Source organism: Rhinatrema bivittatum, chromosome 8, assembly GCF_901001135.1.
Source record: "Rhinatrema bivittatum chromosome 8, aRhiBiv1.1, whole genome shotgun sequence".
Taxonomy (NCBI): domain Eukaryota; kingdom Metazoa; phylum Chordata; class Amphibia; order Gymnophiona; family Rhinatrematidae; genus Rhinatrema; species Rhinatrema bivittatum.
Window position 1 is genome coordinate 60851892 of NC_042622.1, and position 20927 is coordinate 60872818.

The 20927-nt window shown below is 43.7% G+C and overlaps 1 protein-coding gene across 4 annotated transcripts in view; it reads left to right on the forward strand.

Moving 5' to 3' along the window:
* Positions 1 to 20708, forward strand: part of NCOA6 (nuclear receptor coactivator 6) — a 284262-nt gene extending 263554 nt beyond the window's left edge. For 3 of the 4 annotated variants that reach the window (XM_029613391.1, XM_029613388.1, XM_029613389.1), the window contains 2 exons: positions 29 to 177; positions 19711 to 20708. In XM_029613391.1, coding sequence (XP_029469251.1) covers positions 29 to 177; positions 19711 to 19757 — 196 coding nt within the window. In that variant the 3' untranslated portion in view covers positions 19758 to 20708. Of the gene's footprint in view, positions 1 to 28; positions 178 to 8977; positions 9047 to 19710 lie in introns of those variants that run through there. The other variant, XM_029613390.1, reaches the window with a different exon arrangement.
* The last annotated feature ends 219 nt before the right edge of the window (positions 20709 to 20927 follow it).

The following is a 20927-nucleotide window of genomic DNA, read 5'->3' on the forward strand; positions in this document are numbered from 1 at the left end:
ATAATCTTTTTTTTCCTGTTCCAAACAGTAGTGAGATGAAAGAAGCCTCTGAAAAGTCCAAAACTCCAAGTAGAAGAAATTCGAGAACAGAAGAGTCTGCTGTTTCCCAGGAGATGGTAGAGAATGGGCAACGCAAGAGATCATCCAGGCCAAGCTCTGCATCCAACACAGCTAAAGGTAAAAGTGCCCATAGAGCAATATAAAAAGCCAAAAACATCCTCTTCTAAAACTCTCAACTAAGGTGGATAGATCAGATGGAATTCTGATGTAGGCATCTAGGTACAAGTCTCATCCAAGGAAAGCCTGCTGAGATCCAAATGTGTGGGTTTTTATCTGATATTGCTTCAGCTTGGAAGATTAGTGATTTGAAGCTGTAGTACAGACCACTTAAAAAATCAAGCTTGGCCTAAAGACTTTACAGGAATCTGGAATTTTTTTCAGCATTCTGCAATATATATATATATATATTGTAAATATTAGATGTCTGTTGCAGTGTATCTGGGGATCTCTAATTTCCTTGAAATATTAAACAAGCTATTTATAATTGTTATAGAGCATCTTTTACTTTCTCTACTCTACTAACTTTGTAGTGTGGACACTACAATGAAATGTGAAACACCCAAAAGACTCCAAAAAGTATTTCTTACAAATACCACTACCCATGCACATCCCCCACGATGATTTTCTAAGATAAATTGGATGCCAAAAGGCTGGAAGGGAAGTCGTCTGTTTTTGGGTAGTTGCAAGGTACTTGTAGCCTGGATTGGCCACTGTTGGAAACAGGATGCTGGGCTTGATGGACCCTTGGTCTGACCCAGTATGGCATGTTCTTATCACATCCTTTGTTATTTCTCAAGTTGCCCGCAGAAATTGCCCCCAAAATAAGCAATTATTTATACTCTTGCAACAGGTTGGATGATTGATTTTAAAACATTTTTTAAAATCTTTTTTTACTTAAATCAGATTTTTTTTATTTAAAAACAACAAAATATTAAATTTATTTAAAATAGTTACACTTAAATCTCATCAAATATACTCTAATACCTTCACACATAAGTCTCATAAAAATGACAATGGTTCTATCATGCTCATGTACATTGAGTTACCTACCAATCAAATATGTGTTCTTTTCCATTTTTCATGTTGTGAACATGATTCTAGTCCATCCAGCTCTTGCTTCTGGAAACCCCTGGGCTTTCCATTTGTTTCTAAGCCAACTAAAGTCATGTGTAAATGATGCAAGATAGGATAATTGTTTTTGGAGTTTATGTGGTGTTGGAGCTGTGCCAGGCAAGGCAAATGAATTAATTATTGCAGAGAAACTATATAGGACAGGATGGAGACAGAGTAGAAAGTAACAGTGGAGGGGACTGGAAAAAAAAGGGAAGACATTATTTAGTACACATACAGCTTCCTATATTTTCTCTCACTTTGCTATGGACAGCTGTCATGGCCTCAGGGCATAAGAAACATCCTATCTAAGAATATTTTGAAGACATTCCTTCCCTGAATAAAATGAGAAAATGCATCAAGTGTGTAAGTAGTGCAAGGAGGAGATGCAGGGACTAGTTGCAAGAATAAAATACCATAATAAAAACTGCTTATATGATATGGATGGAGATAGAAACATAGAAATGACGGCAGAAAAGGACCAAATGGTCCATCCAGTTTGCTGATTAGTAAATTAAAGAATTCACTTTGCAGTGCATCATTCTTCAATACTCTTTCCATGCCTTTTATTATAAGTGATTTATGTATTATTTGTTTCTATTTTATTTAATCAAATTTAAACATGCCCTTCCAAACTCAAGGTACAGTTCCAAGTTTACACAAAAAACAAAAATGTTTATTCATCAAATAAACATACCGTTTCAACCAATTGTATCCAAAAGACTCCCAGTAAGAACCTGCTTTGTAGCAAATGACTCTCTGACTAAGCTTTTGCAAGAGCGAGATATGCTGTGACCTTGGACAAATCATTTCACCCTTCATTGCCTCAGGTACAAACAGATTGTAAGCATTCTGGAGACAGGGAAATACCAACAGTACCTGAATGTAACTCGCTTTGAGCTACTAAGGAAGATGTGAGATAAATTTAAATAAATTATCATTGAAAATGCATATTGGTAGGCAGCACTGAAATTATGGCCATCAAACCATTTGCCCAGCAGATATTCTGAGGTTGAATTTGAGCATGTACTGCAGTCTTAGCCAAAAAATATCAATGAAGCATTGCCTTACGGTATTTACAGATTGGTGGACAAATATACAGGGACAAGGAATCGTAAACTTTGTGATAGCATCTCAACCAGAAGAGAACAGACATACTGCAGAGTATATCAGTAATATATGTGAAGCCCTATGCAATATTGGCAACAGTACAATGCTTACTTTGGTGACTGATAGCATAAATTAATATGAAGGCCGCATGGAATGTCATAATGGGTAAATATCTTCATATTACTGCAATAAGGTATGCTTTGCATGGCCTACTGAAAAGCAGAATATAACGATCTAAATAAATGTATTTTAAGTTAGACACACTAGACAACATTTTATAAAAGAGTAAAAGGTTATAAAATATGTAAAAATAGACTCGTAGCTGCAGCGTTTAAGAAGAAGCAGGAAGAAAAATATGAGAAGAAGAAATTGATCACACTGAAACTTCGCAGTAAAATGAGATGAGGTAGTGTGGTTATCTCATTTGAAAACTTACTTAACTGCTCCCCCTCCCCCCCCCCCCCCCCACCACTAAAAAAAAATACAAAACCCAAAGAACCTCTTCAAGAAACTGTTAAAAATTATTATTTAAAAATAGGAGTGTAAGAAACTGCATTTGATGAGGATGTCTTCTGGGTTCAGTCGCAGAACAGCCTGAAGATTCTACAGCCAGTTTCTTCAGCAATCACTGTATCTGAATCAGTACACTTCTGTCATGCATGCCTTATCTTACAGCCCACATAAAATCAATTGTGTCTGATAATTTTAACTGCATCTCTACTGTTGCTGCTACATGATAGGATTCTGCAGGGATTGGGGAGTTCCACAGGAAGTCTCAGATTATGCAGCTCTTGCTACAGAATCATAGAAGACCAGGAGCCCTGTTGGTAATTCATACTATTGACATTGTTAGATCCAATGTGGAACAGTAATTTTAGCAATCGTAGTGGCATTGATACTGGATTTGACTGGATTACTAAGCAAGAAACAGTCTTAGGACTTGATGTTATTAAAGTTCTTTCATATTTCGCAGACTACAGAAGTACATCTGCAAGTATTTGGTCCAGGAATGTACACTAGAGCTGTGTCAAGCACAATGTTCTTGTAGCATGGTAGCTGGCCCTTTGCACAGCATAGCTTCTGGACCCTCTTACTTCTTGATGCTTTATATTCTTCCATCTTCTGCTGCATGTGAAAGAAAATGGAGAAATTATCTGATAATTTGTTTCCTTAGTGTAGACAGATGGACTCAGAACCAATGGATTGTGCTCCCCTGGCAGCAGATGGAGTGGAGTCAGGTTTCACAACTGATGTCACCCTAGATATATCCCTGCAGTGACCTCAGTCCTCCAGTATTCTCTTCAAAAGCCACTGTGGACATACTATCGAAAAAACTTGATTAAAAAACTTGATTAAAAACGGATAACCGTAACTGTACTCAACCAAACATAAATACTGAACCCCAATTAGATTATAGAGGCCCTGATCTAGGGACTGGTTGACAGCTTACCTGTAATCTCTTGGAATCGATATCCACTCCACAGGTGAATCCTTGGCCCCGTTCTTGGGCAGCCAGGTGTGGGATGCTGAGTCCATCTGTCTACACTAAGGAAAACAAAATTATCAGTAAGTAATTTCTCCATTTCCTAGTGTGTAGCCAGATGGACTCAGGACTAATGGGATGTAGAATAGCTACTCCCGATCAGGTTGGGAGGCTGCCCGCAATCCAGTTAATACCACCCTTGCAAAGGCTGCGTCTTCTCTGGCCTGTACGTCCAGGCGATAGAACCTGGAGAAGGTGTGCAAGGAGGACCACGTCGCCACTCGGCAGATATTGATGGGGGACAGCCGTCTAATTTCCACCCATAAGACTGCCTGAGCCCTGGTGGAATGAGTTTTAACCTGAGAAGGTAATGGCTTTCCTGTCTCCAAATAGGCACCTGAGACTACCTCCTTAATCCAATGAGCTATGGTAGCCCGCAAAGCTGGTTCACCCTGCTTCTTCCACCATGAAGGACGAACAGGCAGTCCGTCTTTCAGACAGGTTCTGAAACTTCCAGATACCACACCAAAAGTCTACTGACATTCAAATAAAACTCTGAGTCTACCTTGGGCAAGAAGGATGGAAAGATACGAAGCTGTAACACTCGTGGAGTCATCCGGAGCAATGGTTCCTGACAAGACAATGCCTGCAGTTCTGAGATGCGACATGCCAAGCATATAGCCACCAGGAACACCATTTTCTAGGTTAATGAATGCAAGGAAAGACTGTGCAGTGGCCGAAAGGAGGGCCCTGCCAAAAATTCCAATACTAGATTAAAATTCCGCAAGGGAACTGGTCACCGTAGGGGTGGCCGAAGGTGCTTCACCCCTTTCAGAAAACGATTCCAAATCAGGTTGAGCCGACAGGGAGGTTCCGTTCACCTTGCCCCTGAAACAGGAGAGAGCCGCTACCTGCACCTTTAAGGAGCAAACCTTTATTCAAGCCATCCTGCAAAAATTCCAGAATAAGTGGGATTTTAACCACCCGAGGGGGAGCACCATGTTCCTTGCATCAGGCCTCAAATACTCTCCAGACCCGCATGTATGCTAGGTACATAGAGAACGTCCGAGTGCAGAGTAAGGTGGCAATTACCACCGCATAATATCCTCACTTCATCAGGCGAGTCCTCTCGAGGGCCAGACTGTAAGACAGAATCGAGTCAGATCCTTGTGAAGGGACCCGGTCCCTCCTGAAGCAGGTCCCTGTGTGGTGGGAGGCACAAGGGGAGTCTCCACATGTCTGCATACCACAGATGCCTGGGCCAATCTGGAGCTACTAGTAGGACTAATCCCTTAAGGTGTTAGATTCTGTGAATGATCCTGCCCAGCAGGAGCCACCGAGGGAAGGCATATAGCAACTCTTCTTCCCGCCAGGTCTGAGCGAGAGTGTCAATCCCCAGGGATCTCTTCTGCGACTGAAGAATCGGGGAACCTTTGCATTGTGAGATGTGGCCAGCAGGTCGATGGACGGGAGGCCCCAGCGATCTACTATTGGTTGAAAGGCTTCAGCTAACACTACCCACTCTCCTGGATCCAGACTCTCCCTGCTTAAAAAATCTGCTCTGACAACGTCTTTTCCTGCGATGTGTGAAGCTGAGATCGTCTGTAGATGTATTTCCACCCATTCCATAAGGAGGTCTATCTCCTGAGACACCTGCTGGCTCTTGATTCCTCCCTGGTGGTTGATATAGGCTACCGTCGTTGCGTTGTCCGACATTATGCAGACCGCTTGACCCTGGAACCTGTGGCTGACTTGCAAGCATGCTAGCCTCACTGCCCGGGCTTCCAGGCTGGATTGATGTTCCAGAGGGCCTCTTTCTCCATCCATTGTCCCAAAATTAAAATCATGATTCCAAAATATAAAATTCATAGGGAAAAAGTGGAAAAAAGTAATTACTTTATAGTCTACATAGCAAATTGACTTTTTTTTCCCCCTGCTCTTTTACCTGTTTAAGCCAGTCTAGATAAGGAATATTATGGCAGGGATGAGTTCTGCTATAGTAGACAGATGGTTTAATTAGTTACCTGCTGGATGATAAGGAAGGTAGCTAATGCTTGGCAGGATATCTGCTTTGAAGTTTTCCTGTCCTTATAGATATTCTGAGTTGATGACAAGTTTATATCCAATGACAAGGGATTAAAACGATTGTTACATTGTTATACCATTGGATTTAGATTTAATTACTCACCTTTTACAAACCCCCAGCTCAAGGCAAGTTAAATTCAGGTGCAATAGGTATTTTCCTGCTGGAAGGGCTTACAGTCTAAGGGCCTAATTTACTAAGGCTTCTTCCCCCCCCCCCCCCCCCCATTCTCTATTTATGGGAAAAAGGCTTAGTAAATGAGGCCCTAAGTTGGTAATAGGATACAGTGGTTCCTGGTGGTAAAAGCAACTGGGACAGATAGGGAACATTTTTAGTAATTGGTGGGGTGGGAATGATGTCGTGTTTGTTATTCCTGCCCCTTATGAGGTGGGTGGGGTGGGAAGGGATTGTTAATTTGCTTGTGTTTTTATGCTATTTGAATTATTGTATGTTCTAATGTAATGTTAGATTATATTATGATGTGACCCATTGGCCCTTTTTGGAGGAGAGTGGCATATAAATTGAAAATATAATGTAAAAGTGACTGCTATTAAATATATTCTCCAGGGATAAGCAGGATGTGGCAGCCACACAAGTGAATGATATCATCCAAAGGTGTCAATGTGTAGAGTTCTGCACAATTCTATAAAAGCCCATCTAGGCTTTTCCGAGTATGCATAGAATTTCCTGCACACATGCCACCTCAATGGCAATTGAATATATTTTCTTAAGAAAAAATGTTTTGCAGTTTTGGACTCCTCAACTTTTCTTTCCACTTCTACATCTTATAGCATTTGTAGTTTTTGTTGGCTCTTTTTAAGTTTTAGATGTTTTTGATGTGGTCCCTTGGTATTTTTACTCCTCTGGGCAGCATCAGCTGTCCTTTTTCAGTCAAAAAATTTTATCCTTTGATTTTGTGCTGGCTGTTTTTCTCACTGTCTCATAAAATAGGATCAGTGGCTTCAAACACTGCCCACAATGCAACTTCAATCTCTCCACATTATGAAGTTTTCATGTGCTACTTGGGGCTAAAGCATAATGGTCCATATATGTGGCATCTGCTCAAAGATGTCACCCAGGACCATCAGGCTCTGAAGATTGAGACTTCAGGACATCTTTGCCTCAATGTTAAAGTCTAGTGCAATCTCACTGGCACTGAAGGCATTGAAATCAAGATCATGGAGCTGTATTGGCAATGCATGAGCACCAAGGAACCTCAATCAACCTCTGCTCAAAGATCAAAGCATAAGTCCAAGAGCAGAAAGCATTCCTACTCCTGCTTAGCACTGAAGAAGAGTTCCTCCAGTTTGGATTTGGATCCCAAAAGATTCAGCAGAGTATTGAGTGAAGACTTCAAGCATAAAAACTAATTTCCTTCAGTGCAGGAATCCAAGAGCAGAGTTGGGTGTTAGTAGTTGATGCTATCCACTTCCCAAGTGGCTGTGTCAAGAGGTGAAGTCTGCTTCCCAAACTGAGGGTCATCTATATCACAATTTGTTGGACTTGTATCTGTTACTATGGTTTGCCATAAATTACCCAGAATTCAATTTAAGCTCATCACCTCTGTTGAATCTCATAGGGGCTGTTAGGCTTTTGCTTGAGTTATGTCTGTCTCCCCATCAAAAGATTTTCTGACTTAATATCCACAGTGAAGGCAGTACTGTCAGCAGCTACTGTGTCTGCATGGGAAATGCTGAGAATGTTAGGTCATATGACTTCAAAAGTTTATTACTCCCATATTAGGTGTCTATATCAGACAAGCACAATGAACCTTAAAGTCCCAGTGGGGTCAAGCTACTCAAGGACTGATCAAGAAGCATATCTGTGTCATGGGATAGTTCACACTCCTTGTCTTAGTAACTCTTCCATGCTAATCTGGCCTTGGGGGTTACCATTTCAAATTCCATGTCATCTGGTTGTTCCGACAATGGATGCCTCCAACCTTGAATGGGGAGTTCATATTTGGAGGTGGCTCATCCCTGGCTCCTAGTCTGTCCAAGAAAATAGATTGCATAATCTTTTTTGGAACTATGGCTGTATAACATTTCTAAGGATTTTCATAGATTAGGTGGCCAACAAAATTGTCCTAATTCAAACATACAACTAGGTAGTCATGCTCTACCTAAACAGACATGGAGGAACAGGTATTGGGAGATTGTCATGGTATAGAACTGGGCTATCTCAAACAGGACAACCTTAATAGAGACACAGCTGGTAGAAAAAGACAATATCCTGATAGATTAACTCAGTTGAATCCTGAACCCTCATAAGTGGTTCCTGGATCAGGTGAATACTTGAGCGATATTTGTTTGCATCTTCAAATGAACAGAAATATTAAGAATTTCAGTTTCAAGAGAAGGTCATAGAAACATAACAGCAGAAAAAGACTAATCTACCAATCCTCTTCCATCCCTATCACTCTCTCAGAGATCCCCTGTATGTTTCAGGGGGCAGACTAGCATTTCATTCTTTCTCACTTCACTAGAGGAGAGGTGTTCTGTCTGCGTATCTTCTATACCCTTGTTTACAAATAAATTTCAGAAAAGACCAATGTAAGCAAATGGATTAATGCCTGTTAAACACCTTCATTATCAGTGGAAGCAGTTAATGTGTAAACTATTTGCATTAATGTTAATGCAAAATCTATGCTAATGAGGTAATAAGATGCAAAAATATGCAAAATAGCTTGTTAACCTGTTAGCCATTGAAAATTACATGCATTAAAACATGCAAAATGTAATGCAGATGCATTAATACAAAAATCTTAACTATAACTTGGAAGTGTTTGCGTTACCATCTACAGTAACATGCCTCATATCTCATTTACATTGCCCATTAATACACACTTAAAACATTGCCAATGCCATCAATTAATGTCTGATGGTAGTGCAGTTCAATACATTGTTTCCTTTGATTCTCATAACTTCTCCTTGGCCAAGACAGATTTGGTTTCCTCACCATTAAACGTTATCCATCAGGAAACCTATCAAGTTGGGCAGTTTCCCCACCTGTAATCATGCAGAATTGTGGCATATTATTTCATTCCAATATCTAATCAATAACTCTCCCAGCCTGGATGTTGACTGGAGGTTAGATTCTCTGACAGTGTCTCATATCCTTCTGGCTTCTAGGAAGGAATACACTACAAGACTATGGGCATAAATGAAATTTAAGAGTATTTTTTCAGTCAGTGCACAGGTAAGCTATGGAACTTGTTGCCAGAAAATGTGGTTAAAGCTAATAGTATAACTAAGTTTTAAAAAAGGGTTGGAAAACTTTCTGGAGGACAGGTCCATAAATGTAGATTTTGGTTTCACCACCTCAATTCTTGGGGATACTAACATGAGTCTTATATTGAGATTTGCTGGGTATTTCCAGGTGCTGGTTTGGAAGGACCCTTGCTCTGATCAAATACATCCGAAGCAGAAAGCCTATGAGGGAGTCAGTTGGACTGTTAGATGATAAAGGGGTTAAAGGGGCACTTAGAGAAGATAAGGCCATCGTGGAAAGATTAAATGATTTCTTTGCTTCGGTGTTTACTGAAGAGGAAGTTGGAGAGATACCCGTTCCTGAGAAGGTTCATGGGTAATGATTCAGATGGACTGAACCAAATCACAGTGAACCTAGAAGATGTGTTAGGCCTGAGTGACAAACTGAAGAGTAGTAAATCAAGTCATCTGGACCGGATGGTATATACCCGCAGTTCTGAAGGAACTCAAAAATGAAATTTCAGACCTATTAGTAAAAATTTGTAACCTATCATTAAAATCATCCATTGTACCTAAGACCCCAATATTTAAAAAGGGCTCCAGGGGCGATCCGGGAAACTATAGACCAGTTAGCGTGACTTCAGTGCCAGGAAAAATAGTGGAAAGTGTTTTAAATATCAAAATTACAGAACATATAGAAAGACATGGTTTAATGGAACAAAGTCAGCATGGCTTTACCCAAGGCAAGTCTTGCCTCACAAATCTGCTTCACTTTTTTGAAGGAGTTAATAAATATGTAGATAAAGGTGAACCGGTAGATGTAGTGTATTTGGATTTTCAGAAGATGTTTGACAAAGTTCCTAATGAGAACCTTCTAGGAAAAGTAAAAAGTCATGAGATAGGTGGTGATGTCCTTTTGTGGATTACAAACTGGCTAAAAGACAGGAAACAGAGTAGGATTAAATGGACAATTTTCTCAGTGGAAGGGAGTGGGCAGTGGAGTGCCTCAGGGATCTGTATTGGGACCCGTACTTTTCAATATATTTATAAATGATCTGGAAAGGAATACGACGAGTGAGGAAATCAAATTTGCAGATGATACAAAATTATTCAGAATAGTTAAATCACAAGCTGATTGTGATAAATTGCAGGAAGACCTTGTGAGACTGGAAAATTGGGCATCCAAATGGCATATGAAATTTAATATGGATAAGTGCAAGGTGATGCATGTAGGGAAAAATAACCCATGCTATAGTTACACAATGTTAGGTTCCATATTAGAAGCTACCACCCAAGAAAGAGATCTGGGTATCATAGTGGATAACACATTGAAATCGTCGGTTCAGTGTGCTACGGCAGTCAAACAAGCAAACAGAATTTTGGGAATTATTAGAAAGGGAATGGTGAATAAAACAGAAAATGTTGTAATGCCTCTATCGCTCCACGGTGAGACCGCACCTTGAATACTGTGTACAGTTCTGGTTGCCACATCTCAAAAAAGATATAATTGCGATGGAGAAGGAACAGAGAAGGGCAACCAAAATGATAAAGGGAATGAAACAGCTCTCCTATGAGGAAAGGCTAAAGAGATTAGGACTTTACAGCTTGGAGAAGAGACAGCTGAGGGGGGATATGATAGAGGTGTAAAAAAATCATGAGAGGTCTAGAACGGGTAAATGTGTAGTGGTTATTTACTCTTTCGGATAATAGAAGGACTAGGGGCACTCCATGAAGTTCGCATGTGGCACATTTAAAACTAATCGGAGAAAGTTCTTTTTCACTCAACGCACAATTAAACTCTGGAATTTGTTGCCAGGGGATGTGGTTAGTGCAGTTGTGTTTAAAAAAGGATAAGTTCTTGGAGAAGAAGTCCATTACCTGCTATTAATTGAGTTGACTTAGAAAATAGCCACTGCTATTACTAGCAACAGTAACATGGGATAGACTTAGTTTTTGGGAACTTGCCAGGTTCTTATGGCCTGGATTGGCCACTGTTGGAGACAGGATGCTGGCTTGATGGACCCTTGATCTGACCCTGTAAGGCATGTTCTTATGAAGAGGCAGAAGTGATACCTGACAGATTGCAAACATGGAAAGTTTTTCTGCCAACCTGGAACCTTTTTAAACTATTTTCTTTCCCTCTTTGTGGCTATAATGGAAGGTGAAGGACACTGCTGGCCCTGACCTGGTACTTACTTTATTTCTAAGAACATTATCACTGGAAAGAGGGTTTGCCATTTGCTGTGAGGGCAAAGCCCTAGATCCATTTTCTTGCTCCACTGAGACTATTTAAATACTTTCTATATCTCTTTGGCCTCAAAACACCTTATAGAATGAAGTTGACATTTACCAGTAACATGTAGAAAAACTCCATCTCTGTATTGTACCTTTCATTAGAACATAAGAACATGCCATACTGGGTCAGACCAAGGGTCCATCAAGCCCAGCATCCTGTTTCCAACAGTGGCCAATCCAAGTGCCCAAAAACTAAGTGTATTCCATGTTACTGTTGCTAGTAATAGCAGTGGCTATTTTCTAAGTCAACTCAATTAATAGCAGGTAATGGACTTCTCCTCCAAGAACTTATCAATTCTTTTTTAAAAACAGCTATACTAACTGCACTAACCACATCCTCTGGCAACAAATTCCAGAGTTTAATTGTACGTTGAGTGAAAAAGAACTTTCTCAGATTAGTTTTAAATGTGAGGTTTGCTTCAACTGAAAATTCTCATTAAGCCACATGCTGTGTCAGGGCACCTCAACAAGCTATTAGCTCAGCTGATGAAAGCTGCTATTGTAGGGTGGCACTACCTCTATCTCATACATATTCATTATGTATATCCTGAAAACCACGCCTGTTTGTAGCTCTTGAAGACCAGAGTTGGCCATACCTACTGTTGCGCTCGGGGGTGGACCCTTGTCCTGTGGTAGTACTGTGACTGTCCACAGGGGGCAGAGCATGGAAGGAGACAGAGGCAGTGTAGAGCTTCACCACTGGAAACCTGAGGTCCCCCCGGGAGGAGCCCATAGGGACCCAGGCCACTTGGACTTAGGTGGGCTTCGAAGGGTCTCCTGCAAGAGTGTAAGTCCAGCGTGCCCACAGATGATAGAGGAGCGCTATCAGGTTGGAGGCTGGAAACAGGTTGGAGGAGAGCGAACCAGAATAGAAATGGCGATGACAAGGTTAGGGACAGCGCCAGAATCAGGCAAGGTCAGAGTCCAGAAGTCAGTCCAAGGAATGGTCAACGAAGCAAGGGTTAAGATCCAGAGGTCAGGCAAGGTCGAAGAGCAAGCTGAGGTCTTTGGCAAGCAGGCAGGACAGGAACAAGCTGAGGTCTTGGGCAGGCGGCAGGCAGGCACATTAGGAACAAGCTGAGGTCTTGGGCAGGCGGCAGGCAGGCAGGTCAGGAACAAGCTGAGGTCTTTACCAGAAGGACAGTTCGAGGTAAGACTGGGGAGACGAATAACGAACACTGGAACAATGAGGGCTAGGAAGCAGCAACGGAACTGGAGCAGAAGGATCCTGGAACGAGACTAGGAACAAGCAAGCAGGAACACAAGCAAGGGCAATCTCAGGAACAAACCGACCCGAGCCAAAGCAAAGGAAGTGAGGCAAGGAACTTCCTTTTAACACGAGTTCAATCAGGGTGCGCTGCGGAACTAGGCCCCACCCTGGAACCTTCATCAGGGCAGCTGGTCCGTGTGTGTGCATAGGGGTGTGGCTAGCTGCTGCGACGCCGCAGCCCGGCATGAGGCCTGGTATGCAGCCGAAGGCCCAGCGACCGCTGGCGCGGGACACCGGGGCCTAGCTGGACTTGCAAAGGCCGCGAGGGAGACAGGACCAGGACCCGCTTTGGAACCCCGAAGATGAGCAGTCCCGTGTGCGGGATGACCGCGGGTGGGGTGTGTAAATAGTAACCTCCCCCTACGTGGCTGGGGTTTCTCAGAATTCTGTCTATGGAAGGTCTTCAAGAGATTCTTGTCAAGGATATTCTGAGAGGGTTCCCATGAGTTCTCCTCAGCCCCATAGCCCTCCCAAGTTAGGAGATACTCCCATTTGCCTTGATATCATCGGACATCAAGGACTTCTCTTACCTGCAGAGAAGTATCAGGTTCTGCCGAGACACATGGAGCTGGAGGGTCTTTACGAGAGGGCCAAGACAAGACAAGAGACTTCAACAAAGACACGTGGAACATGTTGTGTATGCCCATGGACCGGGATAGCTGGAGCTGATAGGAAACAGCTCCCACTCTTCTGAGTACTGGAAAAGGACAGATATACTTCGGGGCCAGCCGATGAGACGGACGTCAGAGACGGATGTGTCTGGCACTCAATCAGACCTTCTGGCCAGGTCAGAAGAGTGGAGCAGGTCATCGATGGAGATCCGAGGTGCGTTTAGCACGTTCAGCAGCCTGAGGGAGGCGTTCTCTTCTCGAGTCCACACTTGGCGGGTGGTTTGAGCCATGGATTGTGCTGCAGGAGATGGAACCATAACAGGAAGAGGCAGACGGGGCTGCCTTCCAAAGACCACTGAAAAAGACACTTTGGTGGCTGCTGTGAGATGAGTATTATGTGACAGCTCGGCCCAAGGGAGAAGGTCTGACCAGTCATTCTGTTGGTCATTGACGTATGAACGTAGAAACGTTTTCAAGGTCCGATTAGTTCTCTCAGCCTGCCCATTGGCCTGATGGTGATAGGCCAAGGTATAATTCAAGGAAATACTGAATTTCTGACATAGGGGAGCGCCAGTACTTGGCGGCAGACTGTGGTCCCTGATCGGAGACAATCTCCTTGGGGAGTCCGTGAAGTCGAAAGATGTTTCTCAAGAAGAGTTTTGCTAATTCCGGGGCTTACGGAAGACCCGGCAACAGGATGAAGTCCCCCATCTTCGAGAAGCGGTCGATTACGACCCAAATCACCATGTTGCCTTGCGATGGGGGAAGATCCGTGATGAAATCTATTGAAATACTGGACCAAGGTTCATTAGGCGCTGGGAGTGGCTGTAGCAAGCCCCAAGGCTTTCCTGTTGGCGGCTTTTGTTGTGCGCAAGTGGGACAGGAGTCCTGTACCATGGTGGGCCACCAATAATGTTGGCGCAGCATCTCCAGCATTCTGGCACGGCCAGGGTGACCTGCCAGCTTTGAATCATGGGCCCACCTTAAGACCCGCTCTCGTAGTTGGCGAGGGATGACAGTCTTCCCGACTGGAACAATAGTGTTTGCTGCTATTGATATACAGGCAGGATCGATGATATAACTAGGAACTTCCGAAAGATCCTCTGGCTCAAAGGATCGAGACAGCGCGTCAGCTTGCTGATTCTTGAAACCAGGACGGAAACAGAGATTAAAGTCTGATCTCTCAAAAAACAAGGCCTAGCGGGCCTGACGGGGATTTAGAAGCTGAGCCTCTTTGAGGTGCTCTAAGTTCTTGTGATCTGTGAATATCGTGAATTTGTACTGCGCCCCCTCCAACCAGGGGCGTCATTCCTGAAGAGCTAACTTCACTGCTAGTAGTTCACGATCGCCAACTGTGTAGCGTTGCTCTGTCGGGGTGAACTTGTGTGAATAGAAAGAACAAGGAATTAACTTGCCCGTGGGAGAGTGTTGATTTAGGACAGCCCCGGCTCCAATTGCTGAGGCGTCTACCTCCACTACAAATGGACATTTGGGATCCAGGTGATGGAGACACGGACCGGAGCTGTGAAGGCATCCTTGAGCCTCTGGAAGGCCGCGATGGCTCTAGGTGTCCAGACTCTGGTATTGGCCCCATTCTTAGTCATCGCTGTAAGTGGGGCGACCATGGAGGAGTAGTTGGCAATGAAGCTTCGATAATAGTTAATGAAGCCTAGGAACCGTTGCAAGGCTCGAAGCCTGACTGGCTGGGGCCAGCCACGGATTCCTTGGACTTTCTCCGGGTCCATGGAAAAGCCACGGTCAGATATTATATATCCTAGGAAAGGTAGACGAGTGCGTTCAAACAAACATTTCTCTAATTTAGTGTAAGGTGATTCTCTCTTAATCGTTGGAGGACAGTATGAACATGTTCACGGTGGCTTTCGATGTCCTTGGAGAATATCAGAATGTCGTCAAAGTAGATGACAACAAACTTGTACAGGAGGTCCCTCAAGATCTCATTCATGAGATGCTGAAAGACGGCTGGGGCGTTACATAACCCAAAGGGCATGACTACGTATTCAAAATGGCCATCCCTAGTATTAAATGCTTCTTCCAGATGTCATCAGGTTGGATACATACTAAATTGTACGCACCTCTTAAATCCAACTTGGAAAATACTCTGGCGCCTTCAAGGCGGTCAAATAATTCACTGATATGGGGTAGTGGGTAACGGTCCTTGCGTGTTATAGCGTTGAGACCCCGATAATCAATGCAAGGACAAAGTCCACCATCTTTTTTCTTCACAAAGCTCCTGCGGGCAAATCGGATGGTCTAATAAACCCCTTCTCCAAGTTTTCTTTTATGTACTCCGACATAGCCTGAGACTCAGGCTGTGACAAGGGATAGGTTCTGCCTTTGGGAGGCGTCGTGCCTGGCAGAAGTTCAAAGGGACAGTTGAATTTACGTAATGGAGGCAAAGTGTCTGCTTTCTGTTTTGAGAATACATCACTGAATTCTGCACACTGTGGAGGCAGACCAGGAAGCGTTGTAGACTTCAAAACCAGTATCATGGGAGACACCGGCCAGAGACAAGTAACTTGGCATTTCGGACCCCACTGTACCAGCTGCAGGGATTGCCAATCGAACTGGGGTTCGTGAGTCTGGAACCAAGGCAACCCCAGAATTACCGGATGCGTTGAGCGTTTCAACACGTAGAAGGATGTTTCTTCTTTATGAAGGGTACCCACTGAAATGTGAATAGCCACGGTCCGATGGGTAATTAGACCGGGAAGATGTTCTCCTTGAATGGAGGCAATACGAAGACTCACCTCCAACGGTTGAAGGGGTATTCCCAGGAGTTTGATGATATCGCCCATAATGAAACTGCCACTCGCTCCGGTATCTATGAGAGCAGTGGTGGCGAATGTGTGGGCCTTGATGCCCAGGGATACTGGAAGCAAAAGTTGAGGGCCAGAAACAGTTGCGCCCAAGCTCAGGACTCCCGCCGGGCTCAGGTGTTGCAGTTTCCCGGACGGACCAGGCAGAACTATAGATAATGTCCAGAGGTGCCACAGTAAAGGCAAAGCCCTTCTTTTCTACAGCGGAGATGTTCTGTGGGAGACAACCATCCCCGGTTCACCTCCATAGGTTCCACCGTGGAGGAAGGTGGTGGTGCTACGTTCCTTGCAGGAGTGCAGGGTGCACTGGAGAAGAGCGTGGAGCCTTTACTTCTAGGCGTCTTTGCCGGAGACTATGATCGATCGTTCCAGCAAGGGAGATCAGGTCCTCTAGAGACGTGGGAGTCTCACAGATGGAGAGCTCATCCTTTAGAGCAGATGAGAGTCCATCTAGGAAGATGGCTTGCAGGCAATCCTCTTGCCACCCAAGTTCTGTGCCTAAGGTTTGGAACTCCACCGTGTATTCAGAGAGGGTCCTAGACCCTTGACGAAGATGGAGTAGTTTATGACTGGCGATAGCCATCCGACCAGGATCTCCAAAGGTCTGCTTGAAGAGAGCAATGAAGTCAGACATCTTGGAGAGGATGGGATCAGAACGTTCCCATAAGGGAGAGGCCCATGCCAGAGCCTTCCCTTCCAACTGGGAAAGGATGAAGGTGACCTTAGTGATCTCCTTCAAAAACAAGGAGGGTTGGAGAGCAAATTGCATAAAGCACCGATTAAGGAAGCCACGGCAGGAGTGTGGATCCCCATTGTGTCTAGGAGGTGCCAGAGTTGCTCTAGGAAGCATAGTGGCCGGGAGGCCCACAGGGTTGGCCATAGCAGTCTCTTGTAGCTGGGAGCGTAGCTCCTCTACTAAAGAAGCCAGCATCTCCAGCACTTGGTGATGTTGCTTTACTGTAGCAACCAGTCCTGGTAGGGCCCTGGAGGCGGGAGACTCCGCCGAGTCCATGGCCTTGGCAACCTGTTGCGCTCAGGGGTGGACCCTTGTCCTGTGGTAGTACAGGGACTGTCCACAGGGGGCGGAGCACAGAAGGAGACAGAGGCAGTGTAGAGCTTCACCACTGGAAGCCGGAGGTCCCCTGGGAGGAGCCCGTAGGGACCCGGGCCGCTTGGACTTAGGTGGGCCTCGCAGGGTCTCCTGGGAGAGTGTAAGTCCTGCGTGCCCACAGATGCTAGAGGAGCGCTATCTGGTTTGAGGCTGAAAACAGGTTGGAGGAGAGCGAACCAGAATAGAGATGGCGATGACAAGGCTAGGGACAGTGCCAGAATCAAGCAAGGTCAGAGTCCAGAAGTCAGTCCGAGGAATGGTCAACGAAGCAAGGGTCAAGATCCAGAGGTCAGGCAAGGTCGAAGAGCAAGCTGAGGTCTTTGGCAGGCAGGCAGGTCAGGAACAAGCTGAGGTCTTGAGCAGGCAGATAGGGCAGGAACAAGCTGAGGTCTTGGGCAGGCAGCAAGCAGGACAAGAACAAGCTGAGGTCTTGGGCAGGCAGGCAGGTCAGGAACAAGCTGAGGTCTTTACCAGAAGGACAGTCCGAGGTAAGACCGGGGAGATAAACAACGAACACTGGAACAAGCAGGACTAGGAAGCAGGAACAGAACTGGAGCAGAAGGATCCTGGAACGAGACTAGGAACAAGCAAGCAGGAGCACAAGCAAGGGCAATCTCAGGACAAACCGACCCAAGCCAAGGCAAAGAAGTGAGGCCAGGAACTTCCTTTTAACATGAGTTCAATCACGGTGCGCCGCGCAACTAGGCCCCACCCTGGAGCCTACATCATCGCTGCTGGTCTGCGCGCGCGTAGGGGCGTGGCTAGCTGCTGGAACGCCGAGGCCCGGCGTGAGGCCTGGCGTGCAGCCGAGGCCCGGCAACTGCCGCCATGGGACACCGGAGCCTAGCTGGACTTGCAAGGGCCATGAGGGAGACAGGACCGGGACCCGCTGTGGAACCCTGAAGGTGAGCAGTCCCGTGCGCAGGACGACCGTGGGTGGGGCGCATAACACCTACCCTATTGAGTCTCTAGAACCTAATGTGCTGAAGTACCTGACCTGGATGAACATATTTTTATTAACAGTCACTTCAGCCCACAGATTTAGTAAGCTTCAGGCCCTAATGACTTATCCTCTTTTCTAAGAAGGGTGGTACTGCATTACCATCTCAACTTCTTGCTAAACTGGTGCGTGGATTCTGCCTTATATAGTTAATTGTATTCCCAACAATTTTCCCCAAACTACATGTTTGGATTGCAAAAGAGCTGATGTCTTTGCTCTGGAGCAAATAAAGGCCTTTAAAAAGTCTACCCAGCTTTTGGTTTCATTTGATCTACACCAAATGAACTGTCTTTAATTGGATAGCAGATTGCATCTCTTTCTCTTAATCCCAGGTAGGTCTGAATATAAATTGGCAACATCAGCAACCTATCTAAGAGCTACTTCCATTGAGGAAATTTGCAAGATTGTGAGACAGAGTTCACTATTTACAACCCATTACTATTTGAACAATGACTCTGACATGAGAGTAGATCTCTGTTAATCAATCCTTCAAGGTTTTTTTTAAAGTATGGAGCCAACTCCCATCACCCTTTTGGCCCATCATTTTTAAATCTGGTTGTCTTCTTTTAAAAAAAAAAGTCTTTCTCAGCAAAAGATGTGTCCCCACCCTTTGGCAGCCTTGTTTTAATATTTTCCCTTTTTTATTTAAAGGCAACTCTTAGCAAGGATTCCCACTTGTGTGGCTGATATATCCTGCTTGTCCTTGGAGAAAGCAGTTGTTTACCTGAAACAAGAGTTTTCAGAGGACAGCAGGATAATCAGCCTACTCTTATGGAGTTGTTCAGGTAAACTACATTATAAGCCTGAGGGGAGCCCTGCAAGATGGTCTGTGTTCGTGTGTGTGTGTGTGTAAATTACATGTTTGCTCAGAAACCGACCTGATTTGATATTTGTATCGAGAATGTCGGTATATAAAAATCCTAAATAAATAAATAAATACAATTCTAGAAAACTGTGAAGCTGTCCGTGTTAGTGCCATCAGATGGCATCATTCACTTGTGTGACTGATGATCCTGCTACCCTTGCAGAACACATGTTACGTGCAAACCTTTTTTTCTGAACCCAAGGAAAACCAGAATCTGGCTCTGAGGTGAGCAAAATAGTAAAAACCCTTAACCACACTGAGAGAACTGTATGACATCTTATGGTGCCAGTGATTTTCTCTGAGTCTTAATTGCATTTCCCCAAGACAGCAAATGTTACCATGATGCACCAAATACCTTTGATGTGTTTCTTATATACCTGGAATGTTAACTTGATTCTGCAGAGGCTAGCAGATTCCTCAGCAAGGGTTGAATTTTGCAAACCTTTCAGTCTATGAATAAAATAGGAAACAGCAAATTTAAAACTAGCATGCCAAAATTGTATACACCGTTCCTATAGCAAATGGTTCCTTTTCCATCAACAGACAGAACACATTTAGTTCGACTTTTCTTGGCACAGCTGATCAGTTAGATGTTCATGTTTGTAGAAAGATGTGTGTATATCTACATTTATTTATATATATATATATTTTTTTTTTGTATTGCAGAAACTGGTGCCAGTCCAACCCAGTCTAAAAGAAGAAAGTCAAAATAGATTACTATCTGGCAATGTGTGACTTGTAAATGTGTGAATTTTTATCCATAGAATCTTTTTGAGCTGTGATTTTTTTTTTAATACTGTACAGATTTAACCTTTTTTAATGTTCCAGTCCCAAGAAATTATTTCTCTGCTTTACTTCATTTTTTTAAATGAGGTTGTTGCTAGATGGATTGCTATTGCAAAATAAATTTTTCCAAATTAGGTATTCTAAAAAAATAAAATAAAATAAAAATATATATATATATTGTATAATTCAGAATTTTCACTTTTTTCACAAATGAATTAGAGAACAGCGTTATCATTTTAGTAGGGATTTCAATAATGTATTGTGCAGTTTTCCCTTAAGTACTGTATGTGAATAGCAGGGTTTATTTATACCCTATCTTATTTTGACATGTACATAAATCTTATACTGTAGTATATCTGATGTATTTGTTGTAGAAATGGAACAGTAAAAGGATTAAAATTCAAGGGTTTGTATAATGTGACATTGCAACACTCAAAAGACTAAATGTGGTGGTTCTGTCATTTGATGTGTGGTGGTTTTTTTTTTCTTTTTACCTATTTCTATTATTACTAAAAACATTGGTAGAGGTTTTGTATTCAATGAGATTACTTCCTGACTGAGCTGTGTTTCTGATGGGAAATGGGATGGGCTATCACTTCAATGCCTGTGCATACATGTATTCAGGGTTGTTGCCAGGCCTAAGAGGTGGTTGGTGAGGGAGAGGTCGTCCTTTGGATACTGTGGCTCAGGCTTGTTACCCCACTCCAGTGTTGTGGCCGGCTGGGCTGAAGGCCAAAGAGCAAGGAGGAGGCTGCCAGTCCCTTTCTACTAGCAAGCAGCAAGGTACATAGAAAATCAAGAAACAATACATAGCCAGTGTACATTTACATATTTTCTCAGAAATTTACAAAGCATTTATAAACAAAACCTATGTCATACCAAGTTGTCATGGTTTTTTTTTATCCCTCCCTCACCACCCAAACACCCCTTCCCAAAAATCCAAGTGTGAATCCCTTTCTAATGATGTGATCTTATAGGAGTTCAGGGGAAAAGGTGAATGCCCCAACCACACACTGTCTAGAATCAAAAAACGATGGGGTAGAGAATCTCAAATGTCCAATATATTTGTCCTCAAGAAGTCTTTATTTGTAGTCTCA